The sequence below is a fragment of the Coregonus clupeaformis genome, chromosome 27, assembly GCF_020615455.1.
Source record: "Coregonus clupeaformis isolate EN_2021a chromosome 27, ASM2061545v1, whole genome shotgun sequence".
In the NCBI taxonomy this organism is placed as follows: domain Eukaryota; kingdom Metazoa; phylum Chordata; class Actinopteri; order Salmoniformes; family Salmonidae; genus Coregonus; species Coregonus clupeaformis.
Window position 1 is genome coordinate 21,364,147 of NC_059218.1, and position 15,178 is coordinate 21,379,324.

The 15,178-nt window shown below is 46.6% G+C and overlaps 1 protein-coding gene across 3 annotated transcripts in view; it reads right to left on the reverse strand.

Annotated features, from left to right (window-relative positions):
• LOC121541621 (splicing factor, suppressor of white-apricot homolog) overlaps nucleotides 1-15,178 on the reverse strand; it is a 132,648-nt gene that overhangs the window by 26,856 nt on the left and 90,614 nt on the right. For all 3 annotated transcript variants that reach the window (XM_041850780.2, XM_041850779.2, XM_041850781.2), the window contains exons 11-13: nucleotides 14,883-14,991; nucleotides 14,139-14,372; nucleotides 2,524-2,717 (exon numbers count right to left, since the gene is read on the reverse strand). In XM_041850780.2, the coding sequence (XP_041706714.2) occupies nucleotides 2,524-2,717; nucleotides 14,139-14,372; nucleotides 14,883-14,991 (537 nt within the window). The remainder of the gene's footprint in view (nucleotides 1-2,523; nucleotides 2,718-14,138; nucleotides 14,373-14,882; nucleotides 14,992-15,178) is intronic.

Here is a 15,178-nt window from a genome sequence, read left to right on the forward strand (position 1 = left end):
TAAAAACCCACAAATGTTGCTGAGTTAAAGCAGTTCTGCATAGAAGAGCGGGCCAAAATTCCTCCGTTGTGTGAGACTGATCAACAACTACAGGAAGAGTTTGGTTGGAGTCATTGCAGCTAAAGGTGGCACAGCCAGTTATTGAGTGTAAGGGGGCAATTACTTTTTCACACATGGGCATTGGGTTTTGCATAACTTTGTTTATGAAATAAGTATGCAATTGTTGTGTTATTTGTTCACTCAGATTCCCTTTTATCTAATATTAGGTTTTGGTTGAAGATATGATAACATTCGGTATCAAAAATATGCAAAAATAGAGAAAATCAGAAAGGAGGCAAATACTTTTTCACGGCACTGTAGCTCTATTGAGGAATAGTTTTTTTATTCTAATTATTCACCCTTTTTTGTGAGAATCCTTTGAGCTTCTCCGTCTCACGGTCACTCTCGCTGCACGCTTAGATGGACTCACAAACAAGCCATGAATTGCTGTAAACTCACTGTGAACAAAGTGCCCGCAGCGCACAGCGGAGTCTGTGTGAACAGCACATGCTCATCTCTCCCTCCACACTGTAAACACACAGAGATCTCTGCAAAATAAACACAGAAAGGGTGAGGATAGAGGCAAGCGGAGCCCTGAGAATAAGTTGGAAAAACTTAGAAAGTTTGACGCTTTGTCAAAAACACAGGCTAAAATGATAGAAACATCTTTAACCTCCCTATTGTGCCATTGGAGTTACGACTCACAGATGTGTCAAAGTGTTCGGCAGCAGTCAGAGGAGGTGCGCTAGTCACAAAAGTAGTAGCAGGTTAAAATCCCAGCAGGGGATTGGCTGCTTGAGAACACTCCTCCTGAGAAGAGTTTTAAAAGCTACATCTCCATTGTAAAAGCAGCCAGTAAAAGTATACAGGTACACAGGTATGAACACATCCCAGTCTGCATTAATCACAGCCTCTCTGCCAGTCAGTCCTGATAGGCCACATTGATGGGAAAAATAAATGAGGGTTTTATTTTTCGCAGCGCAACAACGACAAGATGCCAACAGCACCGTCGGCTCCCGGTTTTGTTGCTGTGGCAATAACCTTGGAGACAGGCGCTGTAAATCAATGGCGGTGAATCCCTCTGACAAATGGGGGAGTCGTGAAATGTGGTGGTGGGTCGTAAACTCCCCACCGGTCTGGGCATCTTTCACTGCTGCCGTTAGCTGCTTACGACGTTAGCTGCTTACGACGGGACGGGAGGGTGGGCCATGCCACTTACCTCCAGGGTGGGCGGAGAGGAGGAGAGAGAGAAGAGACAGACACAGCCCATCTCATCAGAGAGAGAGAGGACTGAAACTAAAGATAGATATAAAGATGGTAAGCGTTTCTTAATACTGGAGCTGCTTTAGACATAGAGAGGAAGGGGGAACCAGGCAGCAATGGAGTGGAATGCCTAAAGGGAGAGCCAGGGATCTAAAGCCAGATTCATATTGAAAATGCACTATAGCTCGCGGATGCGGACAGAGATATCCACTTATGAAAATGAGGGATCTAAAAGTACATATTTCCCAAACGCCTGTGTAAATCTAATTTCTTAAGCCTGTGGGAGGAACCATGGAGGAAAGTTAACCGACAGGCAGAGGAGTTCACACAGACGATTGAAACATAACTGAGGAACTTCTCTTCTGTTAGGTGGGGAGAATAGGCATTTCCTCCAGGCCTACACACACGCGTTCAACGGCTGGGAAAACAACGTCTAATTCCCAAGATTTCAACCCAATGCTCATGCTAATATGGACGGAGCGCAGGTATCCACCCGTTGAGACAAGGAGTGGGGTGTGTGATACAAACACTGTGATTGCGACGACTCATTTACATTTTCCATGTATTCGCCATTACTCTATGTACTCACAATCACACAGTCAGATGCCCACACACACACACGGTTCTCACGGACACCGACTGGGTGTAGGTGTTTTCAAACTCAGAGGAACAGCAGGATAAATCTGATAACCACTCCGCCAGTATCCATCATTAAAGCCCAGACTGCAGACAAGCAGCAGCAGTAACAACGGCAGAGTAGTCCCAACACAGCACCCCTCATCGATCCACAACAACTTACTCAGACGTGGCAGAGCAAAACGACCGACCCCAAGTCTGGCCTTAATCTCTCAAACTTACCACAGTGTGTGTGTTTTCAGGCTGTGTGTATATATTACTGATGATGGTATCTGTGCATGTTCGTTTCCCTGCTTGATTGCTCCGGACACGATCGATGTGGTGTCTTAGAAAGTGTGTGAGTGACAGAGAACCTACAGTAAAGTGGGTACTGTACACGTGCACGCGCACACACACACACACACACACACACACACACACACACACACACACAGCAGAGTCTCCATTACTGTCAGCTGTGCCAATTACACTCTGCTCCTCCCACAGGTTGATTAAGAGACTCCATTAGGAACAGGACATCTATGCCTGGCTCATCCCTACTGGGACTTTCACCACCACAGTGTGTGTGCGTGTATGCCTCCATACCTCAGGCATGGCGGGGGTCTCGTCAGGCCGTCTGATCTCAGGCTCTCCAGTAAGGGGGTTCCGGAGGGTCTGGAGGAACAGCGCTGCCTTCCTCTTCCTCTCCGCCTGCAGCTGCTTCTCCTTGGACTCCTTGGAGGCCTGGGCCAGCTTCTCCCTGGCGGCTGCAGCCAGACGGTCCTCCAGCTTCTGCTTGGCTAGATGGAGATGGACAGAGGTCAGGTACAGCATACAGACAGAATCGTTTCTGCATGGCTACAGGAGAGAGAGAGAGGGGGGGGAGAGAGAGCGAGAGAGAGGGGAAGAGAGAAAGCAGGAGAGATAGGGGAGAGAGAGAGACCAAGAGAGGGGGGAGAGCGAGAGAGAGGGGGGAAAGAGAGAGTAAGAGAGGTGAGGTAAGAGGTCAGGTAAAGTATATATTGACATCATAGCTTCTGCTTGACTAGAGGGAGAAAGGGAAGAGTGGTTGTTATAGGAGAGAGGAAAAGGTCTAGAGTTATAGAGGTATAGAGTAGTCAGAGCTTCCACTTGGGGGGGAGAGAGAGAGAAGAAGAGGTCAAAGATGTGCTGAGTGATTCCCCTGTGTGTCTAGGTGTGAGAGAGAAAAGCTACTGTACTGTGAGGCACAGCTGGGGAGAGCAGAGGAGGAGAGAAAGAATACGGTGGGAGGAAGAGAGCGGGGGAGAGCGAGGGGCAGTGGAGAATCAAATGGAGCGGGGGACAGAGAAGGAGGGCAGACAAGGAAGCAGGGCTGGGAGCGCGGCAGATGAGCGAGGGAGGAGGCAGAGGGAAGAGTGATTGAAGGAAGAGGCAGGCAGGGAGAGGGGGCTGAGACAGTGTTTTAGGTACATTTTGTAGACATTAACACTGTATTGAAGATGGGGGGCATAGGATGAGATGGGGTATGACACTGTATGAGAAAGAGTAGTAGAGTGTATTGAAGCGTATGACCACATTTCAGCTTACCATTCCCAGATATTCAACACCTCATAGGTAAAGTTTGGCTACAGTGCAGTGTGGATGTAGTTTAAAATCGAGGTCTTCACGGATCCACCTGTACCCGAATACCCAAGACCCGATCCGGGACTCGTGTGGGTCCGGAACCAGAATTCCAAATAATTTCACAGGTCTGGGTCAGATCTGATATGATTGTCACGGGTCTCGGGTATGGGTTTTGTTTTTACATACTGGTAACCAGAGTCATTCAAGGGAATTCGGGACATGGATGACTAGTTTAACGTTAGCTTGGCTCTCTCTGTGTGTTTCGTGCCGTGGGAGGAGGGGTTGGTTCGTTGGCAGAGAGCAATGGCTAGCTAGTATGCTAACTATTCTAGCTAACTAACTGGCTGAATAAGTTGACAACGTACTCACTCAAACTGTCAAAACTAACCCAAAACTTTACACAACGTTAGACACGGACACGAATGATCTGTTTGGCGTGTTAACACACTGGTGGTTTGTTGTAACCGAGTATTGGTGCTAAACCGTGTTATTGGAGGCTGGCATGTTAGTTAGCTATGGCGTCATAGGATTCGGTGCCCTGGACGGTTTTCACGGAAGAATACTGTACCAAGTTAGCTAGCTGAATAAACGAAGTTAGAGTCTATTCCTAGAAAACATTGAACCGCTGTAGTTTACAACAATTATAATTTCTAAAGTGGAAGTTGGGAGAGTTATATTTGAGTGTTTCAGTGAAATGTAAGTGAGGGAGGCCCCACTCTCTCGGTTTCCCAGATGTTTAGTTCATTTCATTCCGATCTCCTTTGCATTATTGTAGCATTTTTCTGTAGCCTGTCAACTATGTGTCTGTCTATCCCTGTTCTCTCCTCTCTACACACGCCATACAAACGCTTCACACCGCGTGGCTGCTGCCACTCTAATCTGGTGGTCCCTGTGCGCACGACCCACGTGGAGTTCCAGGTCTCCGGCAGCCTCTGGAACTGCCGTTCTGCGGCCAACAAGGCAGAGTTCATCTCAGCCTATGCTACCCTCCAGTCCCTCGACTTCTTGGCGCTGACGGAAACATGGATTACCAAATACCACAGAAAACACTGCTACTCCTACTGCTCTTTCCTCGTCTGACCATGTGTTCTCGCATACCCCGAGAGCATCTGGTCAGCGCGACGGTGGCACAGGAATCCTCATCTCTCCCAAGTGGACATTCTCTCTTTTTCCCCTGACCCATCTGTCAATCTCCTCATTTGAATTCCATGCTGTCACAGTCACTAGCCCATTCAAGCTTAACATCCTTGTCATTTATCGCCCTCCAGGTTCCCTTGGATAGTTCATCAATTAACTTGATAAGTTCCTTTCCTGAGGATGGCTCACCCCTCACAGTTCTGGGTGACTTTAACCTCCCTACGTCTGCCTTTGACTCATTTATCTCTGCCTCCTTCTTTCCACTCCTTTCCTCTTTTGACCTCACCCTCTCACCATCCCCCCCTACTCACAAGGTAGGCAATACGCTTGACCTCATCTTAACTAGATGCTGTTCTTCTACTAATCTCACTGCAACTCCCCTCCATGTCTCCGACCACTACTTTGTATCATTTTCTCTCTCGCTCTCCTCCAACACTACTCACTCTGCCCCTACTCAGATGGTAATGTGCCGTCGCAACCTTCGCCCGCTCTCTCTCTCTCCCGCTACTTTCTCCTCTACCATCCTATCATCTCTTCCCTCTGCTAAATCCTTCTCCCTCCAATCTCCTGATTCTGCCTCCTCAACCCTCCTCTCCTCCCTTTCTGCATCTTTTGACTCTCTATGTCCCCTATCCTCCCAGCCGGCTCGGTCCTCCCCTCCTGCTCCGTGGCTTGACGACTCATTGCGAGCTCACAGAAGAGGGCTCCGGGCAGCCGAGCGGAAATGGAGGAAAACTAGACTCCCTGCGGACCTGTCATCTTTTCACTCCCTCCTCTCTACATTCTCTTCCTCTGTTTCCGCTGCTAAAGCCACTTTCTACCACTCTAAATTCCAAGCCTCTGCCAATAACCCTAGGAAGCTCTTTGCCACCTTCTCCTCCCTACTGAATCCTCCTCCCTCCTCCCTCTCTGTGGATGACTTCGTCAACCATTTTGGAAGGTTGACGACATCCGATCCTCATTTATTAAGTCAAATGACACCGCTGGTCCTGCTCACACTGCCCTACCCTATGCTTTGACTTCTTTCTCCGCTCTCTCTCCAGATGAAATCTTGTGACTTGTGAAGTCCGGCCGCCCAACAACCTGCCCGCTTGACCCTATCCCCTCCTCTCTTCTCCAGACCACTTCCGGAGACCTTCTCCCTTACCTCACCTTGCTCATCAACTCATCCTTGACCGCTGGCCATGTCCCTTCCGTCTTCAAGAGAGCGAGAGTTGCACCCCTCTTCAAAAAACTTACACTCGATCCCTCCGATGTCAACAACTACAGACCAGTATCCCTTCTTTCTTTTCTCTACAAAACTCTTGAGCGTGCCGTCTCTAGCCAACTCTCCTGCTATCTCTCTCAGAATGACCTTCTTGATCCAAACCAGTCAGGTTTCAAGACTGGTCATTCAACTGAGACTGCTCTTCTCTGTGTCACGGAGGCTCTCCGCACTGCTAAAGCTAACTCTCTCTCCTCTGCTCTTATCCTTCTAGACCTATCCGCTGCCTTTGATACTGTGAACCATCAGATCCTCCTCTCCACCCTCTCCGAGTTGGGCATCTCCGGCGCTGCTCACTCTTGGATTGTGTCCTACCTGACAGGTCGCTCCTACCAGGTGGCGTGGCGAGAACCTGTCTCCGCACCACGTGCTCTCACCACTGGTGTCCCCCATGGCTCAGTTCTAGGCCCTCTCCTATTCTCTCTATACACCAAATCACTTGGCTCTGTCATTCCTCACATGGTCTCTCCTATCATTGCTACGCAGACGACACACAATTAATTTTCTCCTTTCCCGCTTCTGATAACCAGGTGGCGAATCGCATCTCTGCATGTCTGGCAGACATATCAGTGTGGATGTCGGATCACCACCTCAAGCTGAACCTCGGCAAGACGGAGCTGCTCTTCCTTCCGGGGAAGGACTGCCAGCTCCATGATCTCGCCATCACGGTTGACCACTCCATTGTGTCCTCCTCCCAGAGTGCAAAGAACCTTGGCGTGACCCTGGACAACACCCTGTCGTTCTCCGGCTAACATCAAAGCGGTGACCCGAACCTGCAGGTTCATGCTCTACAACATTTGCAGAGTACGACCCTACCTTACACAGAAAGCGGCACAGGTCCTAATCCAGGCACTTGTCATCTCCCGTCTGGATTACTGCAACTAGCTGTTGGCTGGGCTCCCTGCCTGTGCCATTAAACCCCTACAACTTATCCAGAACGATGCAGCCCGTCTGGTATTCAACCTTCCCAAGTTCTCTCATGTCACCCCGCTCCTCCGCACACTCCACTGGCTTCCAGTTGAGGCTCGCATCTACTCCAAGACCAAGCTTGCCTACGGAGCTGTGAGGGGAACGGCACCTCCTTATCTTCAGGCTCTGATCAGACCCTACACCCAAACGATGGCACTACGTTCATCCACCTCTGGCCTGCTAGCTTCCCTACCTCTACGGAAGCACAGTTCCCGCTCAGCCCAGTTAAAGCTATTCGCTGCTCTGGCACCCCAATGGTGGAACAAGCTCCCCCACGACGCCAGGACAGCGGAGTCACTGACCACCTTCCGGAGACACTTGAAACCCTACCTCTTTAAGGAATACCTGGAATAGTATAAAGTAATCCTTCTTCCCCCACCCCCCATAAAAAAAATTAAAAAAGGTGGTTGTCCCACTGGCTATCATAAGTTGAATGCACCAATTTGTAAGTCGCTCTGGATAAGAGCGCCTGCTAAATGATGTAAATGTAAATGTGTAATTTTAACTGACCTGTCCAGAAGGACCCACATAGATCCGAACGTGACTGCTGCAGTAGAGAGAGAGATACATTGTATCATTTAAGCTGCTGCTCTTTGCTTTTCACAAGTATGGCGCGTGTAGCTTGTTGTCGTTGTTGGCTAATAATAATTAATCACAGTGGCAATAGACTACAGTCATAAATTATGGAATTAAAATAGGCTTCAACAACCAACAGGTAGGCTGCTACTTTATATTCTGAACAGAGTTGTTATTGTTTGTAACTGTTCAGGACAAAAAAGCGCATGCAGCCTCAATTAGCCTAGGTAAGACGGATATTACGTAATCATATTGGATGATAAATAACCTAACTATGGCAGCTATAAGTCTACTATAGCACGAGTCGGCTTGGTTGGTTGCAGTCTCTTGTCTCTCATTCCCTTCTCCCTGTTCCCGTGTCACTCGCTCACACTCACAGTAGCCTACACACACACCTCTCTACCTCTTCTCCCTCGCACTTTATCAGCTCTGGTTAATAAAGTAGCTTAAAAATGGACTTTTCTGCTGCTTCCCTCACTCGGATCGGACTGGGTCTGAATCCGATCAGGTCTTACGGAACGTGTCTAGGACAGAGAAAACGATAGAATGGGGAAAGAAAGATGATGAGAGACAGGAACAAATGATGGGGGAGGAGAGGACGACAGTGATCACGAGGACTATATTAACGTGGACTCTGGGCATTTAACGTGGACCCTGGGCATTGAAATTGCCCAGCCTGACGATACAATAGCAAAATGTACTGTGTGTGTGGGAAGTGATCATCATCTGCAATCTTCTCAAGTCTGTTCATTGGATCACACAGGGAGAGCTCAAAAATAAGTCATTATATGGCTACCAAGGTGTAAACACACCAGGGACAGAACAGGACTACCACCCTAAGGTAGACCCACTCACTTAATGGAGTGAGTGAGAGAGAAAAAAGAGAGAGAGATAGAGAGAGAGTAAGCGTGAGAAGAGAGAGAGAGAAGGAGAAAGAGTCACTTAGAAAGAGAGTAGATTGAAAGATAGAGGAGGAGAAAGAACAAGTGAAAAGGAGTGAGTGAAAGGTGGAGAAGAAGGACAGTGACAAATAAAGGAGCGAGAAAGACAGACAGACAGACAGACAGACAGACAGACAGGCAGGCAGGCAGACAGGCAGACAGACAAGCAGACAGGCAGGCAGGCAGACCTGTTCAGACTGTTTTAGAGAGAGGCCCCCCAATAAGTAGGGTTCTTGGCCACTCAAGTGCTTTAGCAATCAAACCATTTGCTCTGCTTCAAAACTAGGACATTTTGGGCCTGCCATCAGTAAAACGAATCATGCTATTGTTCTTTACAACAGCACTAGGGGAGGGGGCAGATAGAAGATGATAGAACAAATTGTTATTTTTTGTTGTAAATGTATAAGCAGATTGTCACAGCAATTGAAAGTCAAAATATGTTTTAGAAAGGCGTAAGAGACAAAAGGACTTAAGACAGCACAGGGACGCATACACACTCACATGAACAACCACGTGCGCACACAGACACACTTTACTAATGACAGCTGCCACTGGTCTCACTCAATAACAGCACAGCTTGGGGCTTTAAGGCAGTAAAGAGTGATTGAGGTGGTCCCTCATTGGTCATAATATATAGAGAGAGTGCTGATACACCCTACACTTTCTGCTAAATGGACCTAGTGGTCTGGAAGATCATACACACTCAATTATACAGGGCATGGCAGACAAGCATTATTTCACAACAACATTAAAGCTAGAATCCTTAATTGGTGAAACTGCTACGTCCGTTTGGGATATTACAACGAAGAAGTTACAGTAATTATGGGAAGCCATTCTATTGTATTGATCTATTCTAATTATAATCTCCAAATGGTATGTAGCCCATATCAGTCCACCGAATCCAAGTAGTCCCCTGTAGCTCAGTTGGTAGAGCATGGCGCTTGCAACGCCAGGGTTGTGGGTTCGTTTCCCACGGGGGGCCAGTATGAAAATGTATGCACTCACTAACTGTAAGTCGTTCTGGATAAGAGCGTCTGCTAAATGACTAAAATGTAAATGTAATAATGGACCATTATCATGCACCTGTCTCGAAAGAGGGGCAGGGAAGAAATACATGTCATCTCTGCACTTAAATAGCGAATGGAGGATGCTTTTCCCGTGGTTCATTTTCATGCCAGCCAGGTAGGCTATACTCCTGTTGTAAAGAGAAGCATTGTGCTTAATATTAGGAAAGTTGAGAAATAAATATAGTAGGCCTAGCCTATAGAAAGCTGATGGGATCCTCTTTTTAATAGCGGCCATCACTCTGTTTTCTCACGCAATTGTGTAGCCTATAGAAATGTTGCGCAACACGAGCTCATGGGCTCTCAAGAAGTGTTAGATTAATAACAATAATAATAATTAGATTAGATTTTCAATTACATTTGCATTGATGTTAGAGGGACAATAGAGTGCTGAGTACCAGGCAGTTAGCAAGTTTGGTAGGCTACTTATGACCATCAGCAGCATCAGAGCTTGGAGAAGCCTAATTACAGTAACTAAACAGTCACGTGGAATTTGACTGACTTCATGACTCGTGACTGCCGGTGTGGCGGTAATACGGTCACCGTAACAGCCCTACTCTGGCCTACTTGGAGTACACAGTGAGAGCGTACGTAAGTTTCAATGGCAAGAAGACCAAGATGAATGGATTCACAATGCAAATTCTGCGCTAGCGTTGCTACAAAATCTGAATGAAAACGACTCAGATGGTGGGGAAGAAATTAATCTTGACATCTCTGATGATTATTCTTCTGATTCTGAGCTTCAGCCTGAACCTACACCTACGAGGCCTAAGCGCAAAAAATCCAGAACGGAGCATATTGATTTGGTGCCCGCGCCACCACCAAACGATCCAGTGAGACAGGATATAGGAAGGGACGGCACCGTTTGGATAGAACAAGCCGGTGACAAAGCTACGGGCCGATTAACAGCACAAAGTGTCATCACAGAGAGCAGACCCTACATCTCAAACAAAAAACAGCGACGCACTCACTAGCTTTCGTTGTTTATGTGACATGGACATGTTCGAACTGATACCATTGCGTGAAGACGCACACCATGTAAGCGCGAGCTGACAATAATGTACTATTTTTGACTGCTGTCATATCGACACATTGATTTTAATGCCATTATTTATTTTTTATTCCCTTTATTACTTTCCAACCCCGCCACCCTTTCCCCACTTGGAGTAAACTAGTGAACAACAACGCCTAGGCCTCTACTTCCAGCCCATACCCACTATCTACATTTTATGGACACAGTCAATTTTACAGTAATTACATTTTGTTTGTTCTTTCTCCTGAACTTTTAATGCCATTATTGCTTTTGTGCAGATTGTCACTATTTATCAAGCACACTTGGCGCTTAGAATGATGTTAAGGCTACTGATGTTTTCACCATTTGACCGTGCATCTTGCTGGCTGTGTGTTTTGGTGGTTGGGACGTTTGTTTTATTTTGTCGTTATAAAAAGAAACTGTTACCGTGTTCCAACACATATGTTTTCTGTTTCAAAGTTGTAACAAAGGCACCCCACAAACAAAATAGTTTTTGTGTTTTTACATATAGTCTACAGTAACATAAACTAATGAAAATGCTAATGTGTTATTTGAAATAAAATAAAATGGTATTCTAATGTTGCCTTAGACCTTTATAAACACAACCAAATTATTATTTTTGCGATAGCATACAGTGAGGGAAAAAAGTATTTGAACCCCTGCTGATTTTGTACGTTTGCCCACTGACAAAGAAATTATCAGTCTATAATTTTAATGGTAGGTTTATTTGAACAGTGAGAGACAGAATAACAACAAAAAAAATTCAAAAATGTTATAAATTGATTGGCATTTTAATGAGGGAAATAAGTATTTGACCCCTCTGCAAAACATGACTTAGTACTTGGTGGCAAAACCCTTGTTGGCAATCACAGAGGTTAGACGTTTCTTGTAGTTGGCCACCAGGTTTGCACACATCTCAGGAGGGATTTTGTCCCACTCCTCTTTGCAGATCTTCTCCAAGTCATTAAGGTTTCGAGGCTGACGTTTGGCAACTCGAACCTTCAGCTCCCTCCACAGATTTTCTATGGGATTAAGATCTGGAAACTGGCTAGGCCACTCCAGGACCTTAATGTGCTACTTCTTGAGCCACTCCTTTGTTGCCTTGGCCGTGTGTTTTGGGTCATTGTCATGCTGGAATACACATATACGACCCATTTTCAATGCCCTGGCTGAGGGAAGGAGGTTTTCACCCAAGATTTGACGGTACATGGCCCCGTCCATCGTCCCTTTGATGCGGTGAAGTTGTCCTGTCCCCTTAGCAGAAAAACAACCCCAAAGCATAATGTTTCCACCTCCATGTTTGACGGTGTGGATGTTGTTCTTGGGGTCATAGGCAGCATTCCTCCTCCTCCAAACACAGCGAGTTGAGTTGATGCCAAAGAGCTCTATTTTGGTCTCATCTGACCACAACACTTTCACCCAGTTCTCCTCTGAATCATTCAGATGTTCATTGGCAAACTTCAGACGGGCATGTATATGTGCTTTCTTGAGCAGGGGGACCTTGCAGGCTTTTTCGGGATTTCAGTCCTTCACGGTGTAGTGTGTTACCAATTGTTTTCTTGGTGACTATGGTCCCAGCTGCCTTGAGATCATTGACAAGATCCTCCCGTGTAGTTCTGGGCTGATTCTTCACCGTTCTCATGATCATTGCAACTCCACAAGGTGAGATCTTGCATGGAGCCCCAGGCCGAGGGAGATTGACAGGTCTTCTGTGTTTCTTCAATTTGCGAATAATCGCACCGACTGTTGTCACCTACTCACCAAGCTGCTTGGCGATGGTCTTGTAGCCCATTCCAGCCTTGTGTAGGTCTACAATCTTGTCCCTGACATCCTTGGAGAGCTCTTTGGTCTTGGCCATGGTGGAGAGTTTGGAATCTGATTGATTGATTGCTTTTGAGAACAGGTGTCTTTTATACAGGTAACAAGCTGAGATTAGGAGCACTCCCTTTAAGAGTGTGCTCCTAATCTCAGCTCGTTACCTGTATAAAATACACCTGGGAGCCAGAAATCTTTCTGATTGAGAGGGGGTCAAATACTTATTTCCCTCATTAAAATGCAAATCAATTTATAACATTTATTTTTTTGTTGTTATTCTGTCTCTCACTGTTCAAATAAACCTACCATTAAAATTATAGACTTATAATTTTTTGTCAGTGGGCAAATGTACAAACTCAGCAGTGGATCAAACACTTTTTTCCCTCACTGTACATGAAATGTATTAATTACACTGTTCTAATGTTGCTGTCAGAATGGCCGCTCATTAGCTTGAAGGGGGGGTCCCTCAAGGCACAGCTGTTCTAGTGTTAAGGTTCATTTGGACACAAAAGCATAGACAGACAAAGACAAGCACACGCACACAGGGAGCGTCTGTTGTCTGCTGAATCCCAGCATCGGTAATCACAGGCAGCCTGTGTGATCCTTTACAGTCCATCAATACAGATTAGGTTTCTCTGTCTATGATCAATACCCTTATGGAGTTAGGCACTTTGAGTGACAGCCTCCCTGCCACACAGCAATTCATTTCACTTGCCAGGCCCGTTCTTTACCCTGCGTCTCCTTTGAGATAATCACACAGATGTTCCGCTTTCCCTCCGCTGGGGCCGTGTGTGTGTGTGTGTGTGTGTGTGTGTGTGCGCGCATTGTCAGGCTGAACCAGCCCCTAAAACTAGGCCTAAATACCAGAACATTTGGTGCCAGTGTGTGTGTGTGTGTGTGTGTGTGTGGAGAGACCAGGCTGAATGCACGCTAAACATTATGAATGGGTCCCGTGAGTCAGACCTGCCTTTATGATTGCACCAACACACACTGGGATTGTGTGCACATATATCTCCATTATGGGGGAGTTAAGAGAGAAATACAACTGTGGTTTACTGCATCCAGTCTCTCCTGACTCCCTTCCTGGAAGCACTCCTTTAAAAAGCCATCATTTCCTCTCTCTCTCCTTCTCACTCTCTACCAGTTATGTTCAACATATTTACTGCTGTGCCTCCTCCTCCCCATTCCATTCTCCCGCCATTGCAGCTAGTCTGACTTCCTGCAAAGGCAGACCTCCAGTCTGACCTGGACAGGGCCATCTCTATGTCATTTAAGATGCTGTCTGTCAGGCGCATGAATAGAGGAGCAAGCTGAAGTGAAGAGGAAATTCTGCAACTCTCGGAGGACAGTGAGAGATGATAAAAATGCAGTAGCCTTCGGGCTGAAACGTGTTCGTTTTAACAAGAAAGAAGCATTTTTAGTAACTTCCACTGTCCTTAAAAAATTACTGGATTTATTTCCTACTGAGAGATGGCAACACAGCAGACAGACAGACTAGTACAGGTCATTCACACTGACTGAGGAGATATTTACCAAGAATTGACAAGGGCCTATATATTTTGGGAGTGTCAATGAACTTTTCAATTATATAATTAACAGACATTTGTATACAAAGTGATTTCCAGTAGTGGTTTTATACATTTTCTGGTATGGTGGACCCAGTGGGAATTGAAACCAAGACCCTGACGTTGCAAGTGGCATTCCAACTGAGCCACATGGCCATTTAGGGGCATTCCAAAAACGCTTTAAGGTAAAGTAAAATACGACGTTCTTTAATATATGAAGTGCAGCCAGTGAGAGCAGCAGTAGCTAGCTACCTTGTTTAGCCTCCAGCTCCTCCAGGGTGAGAGTGGGTCTCTTCTCCTCGGGGGTCACAGGGACCTCTCTGACCACAATCTCCGCCCCCTCCAGCAGGGCCTCCAGACACTCCTCCCCCAGCAACTTGTCCGGGTCATCATCTGAGTCGTCGTCCAGCCGTACACGGTTTTTCTCCAGCGGCAGCATGTCGTTCTCTTTGGCCTTGATGGCGAAGCAGATCGGCGCAAAGGGCGCTGGGAAGAAAGGTGGAGGTGGGAGAGAGAGGAAGGGGTGTTTGGTTAAAGCTTGAGATCGTTTAAGATGACAATGTGCCAGTGGCAGTCACTCATTTTACGATAAACCATTAACCTTCCCCAGGCAGGCAGACAGAGTATCATTGACCTGGGGGTTAACCGTCATTACCATGGGCCAAAGACATGAGCCTCAGTCAGCCCGCTTTTGAGCAGCTTGCAGCCACCTAATCATGAAGTCCATTTTCTGGCTGACAGTTCCAAATGAAACCACACATACACATATGCACTCCGCAAAACATAAGCGTACCACCCCAACCACCTCCACTGTCTACTCATCAAGAAGGGCCTCAGCATTCCCACTCACCAAACAAACAATTAAGCAGGAAGAAACAACTAAAGAAACAACAGGAGGAGCATCCTCAGACAGTTTAATTATCAAAGTGGGCAGGCGGTGACCCCTAGGACTGTGTCAAGGTCGCCTCTAAATGCTGTGTCTTCATCAGGCCTTACCTTTAATTGGCTTGCCCTCCTTCAGCTGTTTGTCAGAGGGACAGTTACCTACGCCGACACCATCTGCCTCCCCCGCCGCTGAGCCCTGGCCATCTGAAGAAGAGTCACGCTACACACACACAGAGACAGAGAGACAGACAGAGAGACAGACAGAGAGACAGACAGAGAGGAGAGAATACAGTTATTTTAAGAACAAAGTGCTTGGGGTTGTTCTGAGAAAGAGAAATTAGAACGCACCAGACACAATACCTAGGCTATTTAAAGCTCATCAATTAGTGAAGTGAAAATGATTTGGA